General features: G+C 34.7%; 2 protein-coding genes across 5 annotated transcripts; both read right to left on the bottom strand.

The window, feature by feature from the left end:
* Positions 1-7,483: 7,483 nt before the first annotated feature.
* On the bottom strand, positions 7,484-8,863 carry LOC147500530 (uncharacterized). Its single transcript, XM_086562142.1, has 2 exons — positions 8,565-8,863; positions 7,484-8,171 (listed from the first exon to the last, which is right to left on the bottom strand). Exons 1-2 carry the CDS (start codon positions 8,668-8,670, stop codon positions 7,606-7,608), a joined length of 672 nt encoding a protein of 223 aa, XP_086418268.1. The 5' UTR covers positions 8,671-8,863; the 3' UTR covers positions 7,484-7,605.
* A 170-nt stretch (positions 8,864-9,033) lies between these two features.
* Positions 9,034-16,241, bottom strand: LOC147500529 (deoxyhypusine synthase-like). 4 transcript variants are annotated; one of them, XM_086562139.1, is made up of 16 exons: positions 15,732-16,241; positions 15,560-15,646; positions 15,353-15,476; positions 15,051-15,099; positions 14,881-14,938; positions 14,747-14,793; positions 14,285-14,362; positions 12,686-12,747; positions 12,293-12,522; positions 12,050-12,217; positions 11,389-11,607; positions 11,114-11,200; positions 10,321-10,426; positions 10,018-10,253; positions 9,577-9,711; positions 9,034-9,464 (listed from the first exon to the last, which is right to left on the bottom strand). In XM_086562139.1, the coding sequence occupies exons 1-15, from the start codon at positions 15,756-15,758 to the stop codon at positions 9,643-9,645; spliced, it is 1,647 nt and encodes a 548-aa protein (XP_086418265.1). In that variant the 5' UTR covers positions 15,759-16,241; the 3' UTR covers positions 9,034-9,464; positions 9,577-9,642. The 4 variants fall into 4 exon arrangements, with proteins under 4 accessions (XP_086418265.1, XP_086418264.1, XP_086418266.1 ...); XM_086562138.1 differs by having other exon boundaries at positions 9,034-9,469; positions 15,732-16,239; XM_086562140.1 differs by having other exon boundaries at positions 9,034-9,469; positions 12,686-12,732; positions 15,732-16,106.
* Positions 16,242-18,732: the final 2,491 nt, after the last annotated feature.

The following is an 18,732-nucleotide window of genomic DNA, read 5'->3' as shown; positions in this document are numbered from 1 at the left end:
ATTGGGTTTTTCCATATGAGTCAAACCATTTGGGATGAGGGGGGCGACGGTGAGGAGTGGGTGGCCTTGAGTTGTGGTGGTGGAGGAGAGAGTTCTTTGGAGGAGGAAGATGACTATTTAAATTTGGGCACGGGGTTTGGGCCTTAGTGGTACATTGGGGAAAAATGTTTAAGTTCTTTGGGGCCAAATTTCTATTTCTTGTTGGGCTCGATTTTTAGTTAAGTTGTGGGCGAAATGTTTTATTGGCTTGGCGAAATTTCAATAGTGGTTGGACCGAAATTTCGGTTTAGTGTTAGTTGTGGGCGAGTTCTATTCCTCCTAGATTTGGGCCAAACTAATTAAATTTTTTTTGGCCCGTTCTAATATTGCGAGGCCACCCATAGGACTTAAAATAGATCCAATTGGGTCGGGGTAGAATAAATAAGTGGACTTTTAGACTTTTCGGGTTTTAAGGTTTGGGCTTGGCGGTTAGTCCGAACCATGACCTTGCCATGACATGAGCCACGAGCCATACACCTTTGTCATTTAGCCATGAACCACTACATGACCAACCCGTCGAACACCTTTAAACCAGTTTGACTTTGACTTGACCGGTTTGACTTTGACTAGGACAGTTTGACTTTGACCATCGACCGCCGACTTTGACCTTTGACCATGGACGGTTGACTTTCACCTTTGACTTTGACGATGACAGTTTGACTTTGACCATGACAGTTGAGTTTGACTTTGACCATGAGGTGTTGACCACTTGAGCCGGCTTTGACTTTTTGACGGTTGACTTTGACCTTTGACCATGGACGGTTGACTTTCACCTTTGACTTTGACGATGACAGTTTGACTTTGACCATGACATGTTGAGTTTGACCTTGACCATGAGGTGTTGACCTTTGACCGTTGACTTTGACCGTTGACTGTGAATGTTGACTTTTTCCAGTTTTTCACATATTTGTTTATATGGACAAATATAGTAATAATGTATTGTCGGATATTGTATAACTCTTGGTTGGCCATTATCTAATTTAGCTTTGGCGTGAGTAGTGTGTAAAATATATATATTGGGGGAACTTTGATTGTGGATCATGGATTTGCTTTATTTGTCTTCGTTTTATGTGTATATTATATGGACACATATAGTAATAAAATGTTGTGGAAGCTATTATATATTTGGTGGTCATTATCTAAAAAGATTTGACCTTGATATTGTGTATTTTTTGACCGCGTGACGATATTGAGATGTTAGGAGATATTATATTCCTAATACGTTATAATAAAAATGTATGTGATACGTTGAAGCATTATGACATGATATCATATGTTGGGATATTTATATTAATGCAATATCTTGGAGAAATGTATATACACTCCATTATTTTATATGTGAGATGCTAATATAGCATTGGTGAATATTTACTTACCTGAGTGTGGTGTAGTCTTGATAAGATATTGGCACGTGAAAGTATGAAATATGGTTATGAGATATATTGAGATATTTCTAGAGATTGTGGCTTAGTCAATAAGGTAATTGACCCCGTGATATAGTAGAAATGTTTATGAGTCGTAGATGTATGACACCCAATAAATTACGTGAACGAAAATCCTAACCCGACTACCACAACTCATGTGATTGGCCACCGGCGTTTGATTAAAATTTGAATGGCCTTGGCGGCGCCCACCGGCGTTTGATTAAAATTTGAATGGGCTTCGGCCGAATAAATAATAGTGGCTTGATTATTCCGTTAGCAAAATAGAGCGATGATCGCATAATATTTTATGCCGAATAGTGGCGGTGCTTACATAGATTTGGCTTCCGTGTGAGGATTTACGGTGTCGCGGCATCCCTCGGAGGTGGTTTCGCATGCGGAGTGGCTCATTATGTAAAGGGGAGGCATGTGGATGTACATGTTAGCGGTTTGGGTTTTGCGATTGTGGTAGCCAGGGAAACTAGGTAAGACATAGATCTGACGTGATTTTAGGGACATCGTAAAAAAAACCTTAATTAATATAATTATGGTAATATCTTGGTTAATGATGTATCTTTAAATAGATGAATGTATATAATATGTTTGGTTGGTTATTTGTTTAGTTGAACCTAAAGCCTCGATGGAGGAACTACATGCCTTATTTATTATGAGTATAGGTTGTTGTGTGGTTAGTGGGAAGTTAAAGTTATTGCCTCGAGGAACTACTACCGCCTTAGTTATTGAACTTAAGGATGTTGTATTAGTCGTTGAAAAAGTTAAAGGCTCCGATGGAGGAACTAAGCGCCATATGGATTGTAGTAGTGTATGTATATGTATAATTATATGTTGTATTTTAGGGCTACTCACACCAAAGATTTTATAATCTTGACCCGATTTGCATGTTTGCTTTATCGGGTGTGTTCGTCCAATGAACATAGTTGATAAGTTTTGACCGAGGTTTAGTGATGAAGAAGATTGGTTCTTTGCTTGTGGTTTCGCGTTAGCATTGCATCTCGTGTTGTGTTTTGTTTTCCCTTGAGGTGATATAGATTTTCGGTTGAGATAATATTATTTGCATTTTCATTTGTAAATTGTTTTATAATGAAGAGGACTTTGTTTAAGTTAAAATTTTATTGGTTTTAATTATCCGCATATTTTAAACTGTTTATGGGCTTTTGGGAGTGGAGAGTGCGTCACACCTCGGAGATCGAAGAGTCGGGGACAAATAATGTTTTTTCCGAATTCTGTCGAAATTCGGGGTGTGACATATATGTAGGTTGAATCATTAATTATTTGTAATTTTAACTAATGTAATCATTATGATTATGTGTATTTTTCATCAACCCATGACCTTAAACTCTATCACGTGGGACACAACTAGCTAACAAGTTTTTTTTTTTTTGTTAGTCTAACTAGCAAGCTTATAATTATGGCAGTCATGATCTTTTGATGTCTAAAACAAGTAGTGTTTTATCACGTGTATGTCATTGAACCTTAAGGCGTTGTGCTAACGTCATGCTTAATTTGAATTATATTGAATGATATATTTTTTTTCAGGAATTTCATAACTCTATTTATTGGGATTGAATTGGAATTGGATGAAAGAGGACCCCCCAAAAAAAACTTCATATGTACCTTTGTTTTGAAATGTGAGTGAGAGGTTTTTGGATAAGATGCTAACTTCTTTGGTGTGTATCATCAGTTAGTGCTCAAGGATCCAGTAGAACTATTTGGAATCTAGAACGGATGAGAATATGTCTTAGCAAGGAGTATAAGTTCAGACTTTTAGAGAGTTATCCAAAGGTTATAAAGAAGAAAGAACAACGCCCATGGAGTTGCTACAATCTAACACGTACCACAACACATAAAACCACAGGTGGATTTATAGTTGCATTGGCTTTAGAGGTTGTAGCTAAAGGAGAGTCGAATCTCCACCTACCTATTGAATCTCTACTCCCTAGAGCTTTTATAGAGAAACGATACAATAATTCTAAGACATGCACAAAAATTTGAATCATTACAATATTCTATAGTTAAAACTTTTTGGTACATAATAATTCAAAAATTTAAATTTATAGTGTAATATTCCATGACTGCATAATATTAAAATTTGTAGTCTATTTCTATTGGGTCACTTCCTCTAATGACCAATTACTCACAATGTGATCGAGTTCCTCTCCCCTCGCAATTAAAGAACCACTATAATAATTAGAGAATAGAGTACACCAAAAAAAAGCTTACCGAGAATACTTGGAAGAGTGTCTAAAGAGAACAAAATGGGAAAAATAGAAGTTACCTTTAAAAGCGTCGACTTCACTTCTTGCTTAAGTCAACCTGAAATAGATACTCAAGAGATAAGTTAAAAATATGAATAATTGACTACACCTCAGAAAATTAGAGAAATAAGTGGTGAAGTAAACACCACGTGTTAAATGACTAATAAAGACATTATGTGTTAAGTGGTGGAAAAGTAGACTTTGGACCTCAAGAATCTCAAACGGACCAAGCCTGCCTAAACCCTAATAAACCTTATTTACGACAGGTTGTTGGGGGCCTTTTATTAAGCTTAAAACGTGGGGGCACTTGGCGGTGCCTAGATAGCCCGCCTCTAGAGTTGCCCCTGTCCGAAACCAAAAAAACGATTTAGCTTTTAGTCCTAATTATAATAGCAAATTTTGTTGGTCTACAATTGTTTGTTTATTAAAATTGATGTTTGACTGAGTTGACTTAGCGTTGATTGCGAGTTGACCATTTTCTAATTAACATCCGTTTTTTTAGGACCAAACGAAAATATTGTGATTAACAGTAGGACTAAATATTAAAAACTCCAAGGATAAAATCAACACTTTTAAAATAAAATTATTTTTAAAAGCTACTGAATTTACTTCTTCGCTAAAGTCAACTGAAGATAGATGCTCAAGAGATAGGTTAACCCATTTGCTATCTTAAAAAAATCAGAGCGAAAATACACGTGTGGAAATTAGAGATGCAAGTGGTTAAAGTGACAGCAGTGTTAGGTATACTAATGGGCTAAGAATTAAAAAACAAATAATTAAAAGACACCACAAATTTTACACTAATTAATTGCTTTAATTTCTTTATCGGGTTTTCTTTCCATATCTTTGTTTAATCGATTTTGATGCATAAGATCTACTAGCTACAAGTAAGATTTCAACAAAATTTTGTTTTGTGCTTAACTTTATTTGACGATATGAGTATTTTGAGGTTAAATACTAAAAAATAAGTATTCTAAGGTTGTTTCTCTTTTGTAGGTTTTTGGAATAAGGGAAAAACAAACTTAGATTGAACCCTTAGATTAAAATCAATTTTGGCTACTCATATATGAAAATTTTATTTTAATATGTCGTTTACAAGTATAAGTGGAAGCAAAGAAATATAATTAATTGTTTTCTTTAGTGGGTCTAAATGTTGCAGTAATTGGGGTTAGAAGCAGCAAATGTTATAAGGAAATGCCAATGGAGCTCCTTCGTGCCAGTCTTCCCCACATTGATGACCAACAACGCAAGTTTTTACCTTTTAATGGATTTTGCTTTCTCTATGTTTGTAGCTTTGTTTAATATCCATAGCAAATTATTGGCATTGAGAAATTTGATCAATTAATTTACTGTATAAGTTTCAATATAATTTGGAAGTAAGAATTTTCTATACATAATAATCAAATGAAAAAAAAATTATATAAAAATGGTCCCCGTTCGTTGAACGGGTCCAAAAATCTAGTATGTATATGATATATCATGATATATCTATATCGATGGCTTAATTCTCGATAGATATTGTGATATATTGTTCTTTATGACGGTATTTTATGTACTATGGTGTGTGGTGTGGAACAAAATAGCAGTGGAGTAAATTTAGGAAAAAAAAACCTTTTATTACTTCACTAACAAAGATCCCTGTTACAAGAACAATTTCGAACTCAAAATCCATATAGAAATGAACCTAATTAATTGGCACATAAAATTGTTCTTGGACGACTGGCTTCTTCAAGGGCACTTTGGCCCTCCTTCCTGAGTCTTCCAATCATTGTAGCATGGACATTCCTCCTTATTCCCGTATGTACCAGAGGGGACACATAGACATTTGTCGCAACACTTGTTGCAGTAGAGCAAACATGGTTTCTTGTGCGATGTGGCAGAACATCGATACTCACATGCCCCCGCACATTCTAAAAGTAAAATATCAAAGTATTAGACCATCACAAAACCAATTCAGCATGATTATGATCTTACATTTACGTTCTGAAGAGGTTGGATATAGCTCGAGGAATGGAAATTATCCTAATAATGTATATGTACCACATTTCACGTAGGCTACATATATCTACAATGTAAGTAAATCAAATTGTTGAGAAAAACTTCACTAGGATTATTCATAAGTTCTTGTGATCATGCACGACTTATGTATTATCCGGATCCATACACGGAATTTATCATGTAGCTAGCTTACTTTTACTGAAATTATGAGAGTTTACAAGGTAATGGGTCACATACGTGGTTGTGTGAGAGATCCTTCTCCTCCAGCCTGAACATTTCACAAAAAAAAAAATATAATTAGATTTAGATAAAGAACAAAATAAAAATAAAAATAAGGCACCAGAATCTACAAATGGTTAATAATTGGGGAAACGCTAGCTTTGTTGCGTATATGTGGATATGCAACTTTACCAAAATACACTCTCTCGTAAGGAATTTGAAATATCTAGTAGAGTATATTGGAATCACAAGACAAAATATAGTTGCTTTTACGGTGGAATAGTAAAATATTATAATGTTAGTGAATTTACAACAATTCTGCAAATTTCTGTCAATATTTTCTTTAAATTTTGTTCTTAATCAATTATTGAACCCTTCATATATCCAACTAGAAATGCGAGAAAGAAAAACATAATATAAGTAGAAGCTCACACTTGAGAAGCCCATTGACAACAACAGGGTAAAGAAAATGACCAAAGAAAAGGTAAGCAATGAGAAACCAGCCATTCTCTCTTTGTTAATTGGATAATTGGAGAGCTAGTGTATTCTTGTTGTTCTAATGAGCATTATGTCTCTGTAAGCTTATATAGATGTTGAGAACTACCAACCTTCATTTTTCCACATCTCCAAATGAGACTACTTACCCAGTATTGCAATATTGCAAATTTGCAATCCATTCTTTAAATGCTAGAATCTTAGGAATTAGGATTTCACTTTTTATAGATATATACCATTTACATGGTCGCCCAAATTAGCCATGCTTTTTTGCTTTAATGGCAAGAATCTTAAGAATTTACTATTGAGATATTCACCATTGCAAAGGAGCACAACTTGCAAATGGTGGGTGACCTGGCAAGCAGCTTTATGCAAAGAGTATACTAGTAGAGCACCAGGACACCACCTATTATAGATTCCACAACTGATGTATTTCGGGAGTATCACAGAAACACCTAACCAAGGCTAACTATATGCTAATGGTTGTGGTTATTATTTGTTTTAAAGCTGAATAGGTAAAATCTTAATTTGATAAAAGTTATAACAAAAGACTCCGTATAGGCTGGTGGCAAAGGCAGTGTTTATATTAACATGGTTCACCCAAATTAGTCACGCATTTAAGCTTTTAAAGGCAAGAATTTTAGGAATTTTGCTACTGAGATATTTACCACTGAAAAGGTAGCTCAAATTAGTTTTGTAGGAGGCAAAAGTTGTATACACATGATTTGTAATAACAAAATTACCATTTTCTTTGATTGATCATGAATTAGTTGGTATCCCGACTCCCGAGGTTGGACGTTGGAGCCCTGAGTTCAGGTGCCCTTGAAGCAGCCCGTTTCAAAGCTACATTTTCTTCACAGTTACAAAATTTTACTGTTACTTTTATTATTTAATTTTCTCCCCCTCCTCTACCTAGGTTAAATTTGATTCGAGATTAGGTTTCAATTTTGGAATTATGTCTTGGATTAGGCTCAATCTTTGTGGTTTAAAACAGAAGAGCTGAGTACATTCGAGACAAATTTTTTGATCGGTACATTCTAGACAATGATTGAACATAACTTTCAATGAACAACATTAGTTCAGATTACAACTTACAAATTTATCTTGAGTTAAACACTTAATTGGATATAAAGCAAAAGATGCATGGTATAATATTCCTAGGAATCTCCCCAACCTTGGCTTGATGAAGACTTGAACCTATAGACTGCATAGACACCAGCAACCACCACCAAAGTTATTGCTACTGCAACATTCACAAGCACCCTTTTAGGCCTAGTGAACTTCACAACATAGTTACCAATCCCAACATCGTAACTTCCTGAGCTCCAACGACCACGTTTTGTCCCATTTGCCGACGTTCCACTCACCTTCTCCTGCCCAGTGGTCTTGTTTTTTGCCTCGTTATCCTCCACACCAAGGCCACCAGCTACCTCTTCAGGAAATTTGTCTGTCTTTATCTCGTTTCCTGTCTTTGGAATGGTTGGAGGTTCTTTTATTAGTGTTGGGTGATCTAGTACATTTATTCGAGTTATTTTCTTTGGTAAGACAACTTGAAGAACATTGTTGATATGCTTGACATGAATTTCACTGAAGTTGCAACCTTTTGGGATGCGGAAGTTCATGCTAAATCTGCTCCATTTGTTTCCTCCAATTGGACGTTCTCCACTGATCCTCAGGTTGCCAAGATTGTCAAGCTGCACCTTCAATTGTTCCTTCCGGAAATCTAAAGAAAAATTGTCAAGTTAAAAGAGGTCATGCATTGAGGTTGGTCTTCAAAGTTGCCAATGTACTTGGGCCCAGTCAAATATCTATTCGGGAGGAAAAGGGAAAATATATATACATTTTGAAATGTGGGCAGAAAATGGTATTCACCATGGTCTTGAAACAAAAAGTTAAATGATTTTGCTTATGAAGCATTTGACTTGTTACTGTTGCTGTTAAGATTTAAGAACTTGTTAATAACTTGTCATAACAATAACATGAACTCAGTTTTGCAATCATTTGTGCCGCAGATCCGACTTAGAAAACAGGCGAAAGTTTGTGACTCACCCGAAACAAATTAGAAGATAACAAGAAAAAATTCAATAAAATGTTTTAAGAAATATGGAAATATTACCAGGAAGTTGGATTTCAAGAGTATTTGCTTCCTCTGTCACCCAATTAGCAATGGGTTGGAAATTTTCATATGAACGTGGATGAGTATATTGTGCCTTTGAGTCCATGACAGAAAAAAGTCCCCTTCAAATAGTTAAGTTTATGTGAATTTGTTTTAGCATGATAGGGAGAGGCCACTGGTGGGTATATAAGCAAGCAACACTACAATTTGATATCTTTGTTGTTTTCCTTTCAATGAGGACTTGCTCCGTTTTGGACTTCCAAGAGATTGGTTGTTTTGGAGAAATGAGAATAATTCCTTCTTACTTTATTAGGATTTCGGTTGATGATATTCCTTTTAAGAGACACGGATCATCTCCTTCATGGGGCAAACTCAAAATCCTTTTGTTTATTTTAAAATATTTAGATTCCTTATCATACACAGTATGGACGCATGGTTGGCACTTTGCAGTGTCAAAATTTTGGAAATATTTCTGCTCAGTCAAATTTCCTCTTGCCAATTAGCATAACCAACTTACATGAATTGTCCACGAGTTAAAAGTTACTAGTCCTACTAAACAGGAGATCTAGAACCAAAGCACTATAAAAACAAAGCAGGAGCTCAATATATTCAAACAACAGACAACAAAATAGTAAATGGCTAAATAAATACGACAGGAACTTGGGGAACTTAGTATGACATGTGCTCTAATGCAGTTAAAGGATGTCAAATAATTTCCTTTGGACTCTGCTAAATAGAATCAGTAATAACAGCAACTCCACATCACTCGAAAATTTTGTCTTGGAACCAGTGATCTAAAAATTCACTCTTGTTCCGTCTGAAATTGTTGAGGTCAGGAAGGATGACAATCCCATCATTTAAGTCAAGTCTTTTCTTCCCGTCAATCATAGTTGCGAAGGACTACTCTGCAAGAAAGTATCAACCAAGATTATCTTTAAAACAACTTTCTAGATATTATAATGACACCTTACTACATTACCATGTTGCTATACATCAGCCAAATAAAATTTACCTTTTTTTTATGCTTCAGGGTCAGCTGTTTTCTTTACAAGATGAATATCATAATTAGGCTTCAAGGTTAAATGCATTTTTGAGCAAATGTTTCTGCAACTAGTAAAGGGAAGGCAATAGTTGCATCACAATGTACCTGCTCAACACCACAGAAGATATCACAATCACAATCAGCACGTTGACAACCAGCTAAGAACTTAAAACCAGCCCAAAAGGGAATAATCTTTAACATTAGATGGAGAGTTATGGAAAAATTTAGAGCAGTTTCAATGAGGTGTTGGGCCATGTTTCGTAACAATGCACATGCATAATTTTCTCCAAAGAAATAGGACAAGCAAACAAACGTGTGTGTGTGTGTGAAACCAACATGTAAACTAAGTATGTATTCAAGCAATTAAGAATTTTATATATAAAAATGAGCTTAGACCAACAGAAGGTGTACTTTAACTGTCTTGGCAGATCCTCGTAGTTTTCCCCATGATACAGCCTCGTCGGGTTGCGCTCCAGAATCACTCCCATCAAACTCTTGTGCCGTGTTTATAAAGACAGCATAATCTGCACCGTTGCGCATCATATTGGCATTACATATATGATGCTTAGGTAATCCTCCACCAAGAATGATCATGCCTGTCTTCCTATGATTTGCATGGACTGCTTCCCCATTCATGGCTCTTATATCTGCCAAAAAGTTATGTGTAAGATTTCAGAAAACGTACTTGATTACAGTGGGAACCAATGTGCTTACCTTGCACAATGTCAATAACCAAACCAGGATTGCGGAAGGAATGGAAGTATAACATATCCCCCAACGAACCGTCTGTCAAGCCCGGGCAGAAAACTGGAATACCATTCTGATGAAGGTTCAACATGGAATATTATTATAAAACGATAAGCAAATAAGAAAATCAATCCCCAGCAAAAAATTCCAATAAATGAGTGGACATTAGGGGAAAAACACAAACGCCAACTTAGTTTTTGAAAAAAGCAAAAGGTTATCTAGACAAGAGGGGATATCACTAGTTAATTAGAAGTCAAATTACCAAACAACAACAACAAAAATGACCCAGATATCATGTTAGATGAAGCTGGTGATACATAAAATAGAATGTTGAGGTATGAATGAGACAATTCAACTATGTTACATGGACACGCCATATTTCAAAAATAATCTGTGTCGGATAAGTATCCACGTGTCCATGTCGGAGACATACGGACACATATTGCATGTGATATAGTTTTTGATATTTCGCCGTGTCAGACACTCCATATCTATGTCGGATACGGACACGCGTATCCGTGTCAATGTAACTTAGCAATTCAATAGAGGAAAAGGCTGAACTTAATCATGAGTAGCAAACTCAACTTTTCACTTTAATTAGTATAGACATGCACACTTCTACAGAACACCATGACAAAAGTATTACATTTTAAGAAAAATTATAATGTTCAAAAGGAAAAATTTATTCTCTCAATCTCAAGCTTCCAGTTAAATTTGTTTCACATAATTGTTATGAAGCTTCCCCAAGTGGTATATTTACCTTGTACGCCCAGTAGAGATATGAACTTTCATCATTTATTTCTTTCCCCAAACAAGCAATGACCTTGGAGGGGGTCCAAAGTAGTTTCTGTAGAGAAAAGAAATGAAGTCGTGTCATTACAAAACAAATTTATGTAGTCTAATAAAGTGTCGTGCAGTGTACATATAATAATGATGGTATTGAGAGAGAGCATAAGGCTGAATTGATTACAATACTAACAACTCAACACCCATTAGTTGCAGAAAGAAGTCAGCTAGAAATTAAGTAACACTTACCTCTGTTTTTTGCTCTTCTAACATCTGATCAAAAATTGGGATAATCCAATCCTCAAATTTGCAGTAGTTGTCATTTGGCACCAACAGGTTCCCAATACGATTTAATCCTTTTGAACGTAAATGAGCTCCATCTAGATTAAAATCACCCTTATATGTGTGAGCAAGACATTTAATAAGGTCCTCCTCAATACCACCAGCGGTTGTAACCACTACTTCCACCTAAAACCAAAGTCCAAAGTAATTCAGCTTCCTCGTCTTTGGTGATAAAAGTAAAACAAGGAACAGAATAAATTTTTTGTAAGTTCTTGATTTGTGAAAAAAATATATGAGCAATATGAACATAAAATATCACTAAGATCGTATTTAAACGGTTATAGCTGCACATACTCTTCAAGCTTCAATAGCCATTTCTGCTTCCTAGCTATCACGTGTTATTAGCTCCATTATACCAACTTCTATTATACATTTGCACATCCAAATTTATTATTTTTCATCTTACATGTTAACTTATCACACAATAATGTTTACCATAAACTCTTTCCCATGTTTTAACAACAACATTTTCTTATATTTGCCAAATGTTTCGTTAATAATCACCCAACGACAACTCGAAACTATATATTAAACTGTACATAAAGAGCCTGTTGTATTTTGAACTTACCATACGATGCTGAACAAGATAACGAACGGTATCACGAACACCAGAAGAAATAAGATTTGAAGTAAAGCCCAAGAATATTTTACACTTTGTAGACTCTCTAAACTTCATATCTCTCTCTTCTTCACTACAACCTTCCACCAAAGCTTCATCTGAAAGTCTCCAACCAATCTAAACAAACACAAAAAAATATTATAACTTTACACTAAAAACAAAAAATAAAACATACCCATTAAAGAAAAATACCATTTCATTGACTACTTCAATTGCATCACCAAGATTAGAAGCTTGGAAACCAGTTGACACCATTGATTTGAGAAGCTGAGAGTAGTTAACCCCTTTGTTGAAATCATAACCTTGTATCTTTTGACATTTTCCTTCGAGTGTTTCTGATTCTTTGAACACTGTTGAGTGTACTGAGTCCATTACTTTTGAGGTTTCTCCTTCTTTTGATGTTTCTCCCATCTTTTCTCTCACTGTCAAGAACAAAGAGAGGTTTTAGGCTGAGTCCAATGACTCGGGCAGTTCCGTCAATTTAAAATTTTACTTTTTCATTCTGCGCTAGATGAAGTGGCGTAGTTTGTTGTGGGAAAATATTGGACTCAGTCTTAGGTGAAAATTAGTTTTGAGGGGGCATACCTTGAACTTGAAGCATACGAATCCCCTTTAGCCACTTCTCTTCTTTTCTGTGAATAGTAAAGCTGTGTTTGTTTTAGCGAAAACTAATGGAAAGAAAAGGAAAAGTATGAAGTGGTCCATTTTTTACATAAGTTTGGTGTGTTTGTTTGCTATGGAAAGGAAAATAGTTTTTCTCCTGTGGAAACAAAACTATGGAATGGAAAAGCTTTTTGATTCCGAGGGTCAACCCACGGATTCGAGAGGAAAGGAAAAGGAAAATGGTTGTTTTCTTTTTCTTTTTTTAGTTTTCGAATAACAAACATGAAATGGAAAAGGAAATAGGAAAGAGAAAAAGAAAAATATGAATAAACACATTTCATTTCTATTTTCCTTTCCTTTCTTTAGTATTTGCATAACAAACATGGTTTATTCCATCCATTGGTTTTCTTTTCTTTTATCCATTTTACCAAACATACAATACCAAAATTTAGTTTCCATTCCATTCTATTCCAAAATTACTATTCTATAGTTTTCTTTTCCTTTTCTTAACTAAGTAAGTAAACAAATGCACCCTAAATATATAAGAAGCAATTAGATACGACCCGTGCAGAGTGTCTGTGTTTTTCACAAGCAATATAGTAGCTCATACATATTCATGTTTGAAGTCGAAACACTTGATCAAGTTTAGTCTTAGGAATTTGAGATGGTCGTGTATGAAACTAGAGTTTGGTGAATTACATCAAATCTATCGTACAATTGTTGAGTAGTCATTTAGCTCTTTCAAGTTTCAACAAACACGAATACAGGAAACACAATTGCTCATAACAAAACTCGTCACAAGACATGCTTTTGGTTTTTAAGTTTGATCGAGCCGTGGTCTACTTCAAACAAGTCCTTTCATGAAACATAACAAAACAATTGCAAAAAAGGTTAGCAAAAAAAAAACCAGAAACAACCACACACGCACAAAAACTGATAATAAAGACTGACTAAGAACCTTAAAAAAAAATGATTGATTATTGGGTTCACTTACTTTGGTTCAAGTTCTTTAGAAAAGCCATATTCAGTTATTCACTTCATAGAGTTTGCAGTTTAATAGTTCAATTGCCAGGATATAATAAAGCCTGAAGTTCTTTTAAAGCACAAATTTAGAAAATACACAAGGTCTCCAATTAGACAACAAAAGGCTATTTTTTTAAAAGATATTTTCTTTTCTCAGCTTACCATCTTCCTAGATCTTTGAGGCCACTCGATTCTAAACCAGGCACTAGCTCAAAACATTACAGATAACCTCCCGTGAATGAGCATCAACATCGATAATGGTGTTCTACTCTATTCTGTAGTACTCTAGACCATATCATATAAAATCAAATAAATGACTTATAGTGTAATTAGTCCTGAATGCTTCTTAAACATTATGTTGGAGGAGTGAAAAAATAAGTTCTTATTGGGATCTTTTCACCCCCAGATTGCTTATGTGGGACATATAGGGAAATAAAAAATAATGACTGAAAATAATAGATGAAAACAACAAGGTATTGTATATAAGCAAAGGAAAGAATGAACAAAGACATACCACGCAATATTAAACACTATATGGGACTAAATAAATGTACTTACGTGCTTCCATAGAAGACAATCTTTTGAACTTTCGTGATGTCCGCACCACTTTGGTTGTCCTCAATAAAGAGGGCAAGGCTGGTACAAATTCATATTAATAAGGTGTTATTCCTTGATATACCTCAAATCCTTAATAATAAAATAGGCACACATAGGGGAGAAGGGAGTAGGGCAGGGAATGGGTCGGATATGGCTATATCCGAATCCAAACCGGAATAGTTTGACAATATCCAAACCCGAATCCGAATAAAACCGAAATTTAATATCCGAACCAGACCGACTCGAACGGATAACACTAAAAATTCAAAAAAAACCCTAAAATTATATCCGAACCCAAACCGAATAAATAAACGGATATGAAAATCGACCCGAACTATTTGGATTCAGGTCGGGTCGGGTCAGATTCAGGTCAAACCTGACCCGGTTCCCTGCCCTAGATGGGAGAAAGAAGGAAATTCGTACCTTCGGACATTCTGAAATTTAACATACTTCAGTAGAACTGGCTTACCCTACAGATCAACAAAATTAATCATCATTCAGAAAATCAAACAATATGTTAGCAAAAAAGAACAACCATACTAGAGCGAGACAATTACCTTCAGATTATCTGGCGATAATACAACGGTGTCGCTGGGTGGGAAGTCGTTGACATTACTGCAGAAAGGATCATCACAATAAATGTAAGTACTGCTGAGCAACAAAGCAGGATTTCCAGGGAAGGTTTGTTTAAAGACAGTAAAGCTCCTAATAACATATGCAAATATACCTGAATCCCATGTGCTCTTTGTTTGCGAAAAGTTTCACAGTCATAGCACCTGCGCAAACACAAGCAATTAGAATACTAGAAGCAAACTTTTCAGCTCATTCAGCACCCGTTAAGCCCTAGAATTCTGTTGACACGAAACGGAAGAAGAGTTTCTTCATACCACTCAATATCTAACGAGATTATTCTAAAATCACATAGAGATAAATGTGCTTAGATAAACAAAATTATTCTAAGCAAGGAATTAAAACCTCATAGAAAAAACACAAGTTGCATGTTTGAATAGTAAATCATAATTAGCTGACCTTCATCTTCAGGTCCTTTAATACTAACAGAATGTAGCTTAATAACTTGAGTAAAAGGAATATAAACCAAAAGCTGCTCATCAGCATCACTCTCCAAAATCAAACCTTCATCTTCTCTATAACCCTAAAAACAATACTTCATATATAAATTTTTTTTATAAATCCAAATAGTTACCATAATAATAAAAAAAAAAAAAAAAAAAAAACCTGTTTCAAAGCATTGACAATTGAATGGTCAGGTTTTTGGTTCAGACATTCAACTCCAGTCCAGTCAATAAAATCAAGTAAATCAACCTGGTCAAACAATAGTGTTAGTTAAGCATTAATATTGAGTGAGTGAATTGAAATATAGTTAGGGTTTACTTATATAAATACTTACTTGGTTTCTGGAGGATTCGGTAGACATGGCGAGATGATGATGATGAAGAATGAAAAACTTTATTTTGCTTGTTCAACTGGGTTTTATAGGGGAGTACAAATATAGTGAAAGTTTGTTGCTCTAAGCCCATCAGTCCACGTCGTCGACCCATTTGCACTTTCAGTTATAGTACAGTTATACATTGGTATAAGTACACCACTATTGCCTGAACTATCGTTTAACAATCAATTTTTCATTTTCATTTACTTTATTCCCCTTCGTTGTTTCTTCATCCTTCATTTAAACCTCAATACTAAAGAAGTTTATATTATACTGCCCTTTTGCATAATTCTCTTAATCTTGGCCTCTTTGTGCTCATACCTAATCAAGTTCATGTTGTCCCATATCTCTATCATTAGAAACATGATAATGTAACATCTAAATTTGATTCTAGAGATAATGGGGATGCATTATAAGCTTTTTATTATATTGTAACTATGATAGAACTACTTAATTTTTTTACTAATGGTGCGGTGCTTACTCAACGTATAGAACAATATCTTCGCGGATCATTTTTATTAGATCATTTGATATGATTATGATTGTTTTATATGTAGAAACCTAGAGTTGACAGTAACATTTATATAATTGTTGTATATAGAAAGACAAAGTCAATTCAAATAAGTTTTTTAGTAGTTTAGATATCTCTTAATTAAAGTTATAACATGTAACTTTTGATATTAGGTATTATGGATACCATTGCTCATAAGTCACATTGTGCTAACAAATTTAGATCCTTACAAAAATGACGAAAAAACTAAATAAGTTCACTGAAGATCAAAACCCAGGCATATAACATAAAATAAACTAAGTAGAACTACATCTAGAATTAAACGGAACGACAACCAACATTTTGTGATTTATAAGCTTTGACTTGCCCATAAAACTTGAACTTCTCCACCATGGTCAAACTTTAAGTGTATAGATTTGAGCTTGATTTCCTCCATGCCCGGTCTTGAAGTTTGTTTCAACAGTGATTGTCTCAGAGTAACAACATGTTTTTTCGGTCCCTCACAACAACCCTTTATTATTAAGTTTGGGGAAAATTAAACCTCCCATCGGAGTAATGATGTCCTTCTTAGTCCTATCGTACTCATTGTCAACAGTATGCATGTGACCCATGATAAGCCTTTCCAAGTTTGTATATATTTTTGTTCATCTACATATAATAGTGATACCCATTCTTCTCTACCCTAGCTATAGAGAATAAAACTTCTAGCTGGATGCGCACGCACCAATACATGCAAGCTACCTTCAGCAAATCCCTATGAGTCTTGCCAATAAGGCGACTAACACCCCATTGAGTCACCACATTCTCATAGCCTATGAACACACGGACAAACCCTCTTGGCGGGCTGTAAATATATGCAAGAGAGGTGAAGAAAGGGGACCGAACTGAATGAACCCAGTTTCAAAACTTATTGATATTTACAAAGACAAAGAAACTCGAAAATGAGTAGTACGATCGATATTCTTATACTATAGTAGTTTTCTTCGTAATTCTTAATTGATGGTGCAATGGTAATTGTTAAGGGTGCAAGATCGGTCAGCTTGCATCATTGACCCGACCATTTCTCTTAAATGGCTCCATAAATGATCCAGTTTATGGGCTTTTAACTCTTGCCGAACATCTCTGTCTAATTTCTCATAGCGTACCAAGGTGTTTGAAAGAGTACCAAGCTAAAACTAGGGCGAGTGCTTGCTTACTACCATTCAATAGATTAATAATTCTAGGAGAGTAAGCCATATTATTACTCTTGTTTTTTGCTATCCAACAGCAACTGTTATAGCTTAGCATCATCTAATTATTTTCAGCCAAAAAAAATTAATCAATCAACAGCGGACGAAAATCCCACAACAATGTGGTTTATTTTAATGATATGAAATCACCACTCAAGTCATCATTTAATGAGAACGTGAAAGAATTATTTATACGTGATAAGACATAGATCTTCTATATATTTTTTTGGTGAATACCTTATTAAAATAGACTCATCTGTAATGTTTCCATAATCAATTAAGTCTCAAAATAAGAGTTGCATATCGCCCATACCATGTACACTCTTGAGCTAATTATAGATAGTTTCCTAATATCATATAAAAGAAATTCTGTTGTGAATTCTTAAAAATTCCTAATCAAAGTCGAAGTGGCACGAAGGAGTCCAGCAATTTTTATAAAATTGCAATTCGCAATTTTATAATATTATGTTTCATATTTTTTAGGAAATAATTTATATAAATTCAAATTGAAAAAGGATTCTTATTTTTGGAAATTCTTTCCTAATTTTGAGGAATTAGGAATTGGAATCAATTGATGGACTCTTATGAGAGAGTGCCAAGTAGATATCCACGTCACCACAACTCCATTAGGAGAGGCCATCTAGAAGAGAGAAAAGTCTATCTCTCATATTAAACTGTCAATTAGGAGAGAGAAAATTCTTTTTTAGAAGTCTTTTAGTTTAGTATATAGACTAGATTTTGGACCCGGGCATACGCTCGGGATCTATTAAATATTTTGTGTGTTGAAAAGGTTTTTACAAAATGTTTTACACAAATTTTCGAATCAGAATATATTTTTATTGAAAAGAAATCGAAAGAAGTTAATGAGCAGCGATTATGGTGCATAAATACTTGGAAACTAAGGGATCAAATTGAGATAGCTTCTTCAGTTTGTGGTTTATGATATTAATCCATAATTTTCAAATATAATTATCTTAAATTCGATCTAGCTTGTATAATAGTTTTCTTAGATTTATGGTGATTTAGCGGCAAATTTTCGAATCAGAATATATTTTTATTGAAAATAAACCGAAATACATTAATGAGCAAAATATAATGGTGCATAAGTACTTGGAAACTAAGGGATCAAATTAAGATAGCCACTTCACTTTGTGGTTTAGGATATTAATCCGTAATTTTTAAATATAATTATCTTAAACTCGATCTAGCTTGTATAATAGTT

Source organism: Coptis chinensis, chromosome 5 (genome assembly GCF_015680905.1).
Source record: "Coptis chinensis isolate HL-2020 chromosome 5, ASM1568090v1, whole genome shotgun sequence".
Taxonomy (NCBI): Eukaryota; Viridiplantae; Streptophyta; class Magnoliopsida; order Ranunculales; family Ranunculaceae; genus Coptis; species Coptis chinensis.
The sequence above is the reverse complement of the archived record's forward strand: the minus strand, read 5'-3'. Positions and strand labels throughout refer to the sequence as shown.

Excerpts from the sequence above, each read along its gene's own strand:
- LOC147500530 (XM_086562142.1), bottom strand. The coding sequence starts at position 8,670 with ATGGACTCAAAGGCACAATATACTCATCCACGTTCATATGAAAATTTC. Across the intron at positions 8,172-8,564 it reads TCTTGAAATCCAACTTCCTG|ATTTCCGGAAGGAACAATTG; the intron begins GTAATATTTCCA and ends ATTTTTCTTTAG.
- LOC147500529 (XM_086562139.1), bottom strand. The coding sequence starts at position 15,758 with ATGTCTACCGAATCCTCCAGAAACCAA. Across the intron at positions 11,608-12,049 it reads ATCTTGTTCAGCATCGTATG|GTGGAAGTAGTGGTTACAAC; the intron begins GTAAGTTCAAAA and ends CTTTGGTTTTAG. Across the intron at positions 10,254-10,320 it reads GGTTATTGACATTGTGCAAG|ATATAAGAGCCATGAATGGG; the intron begins GTAAGCACATTG and ends ACTTTTTGGCAG.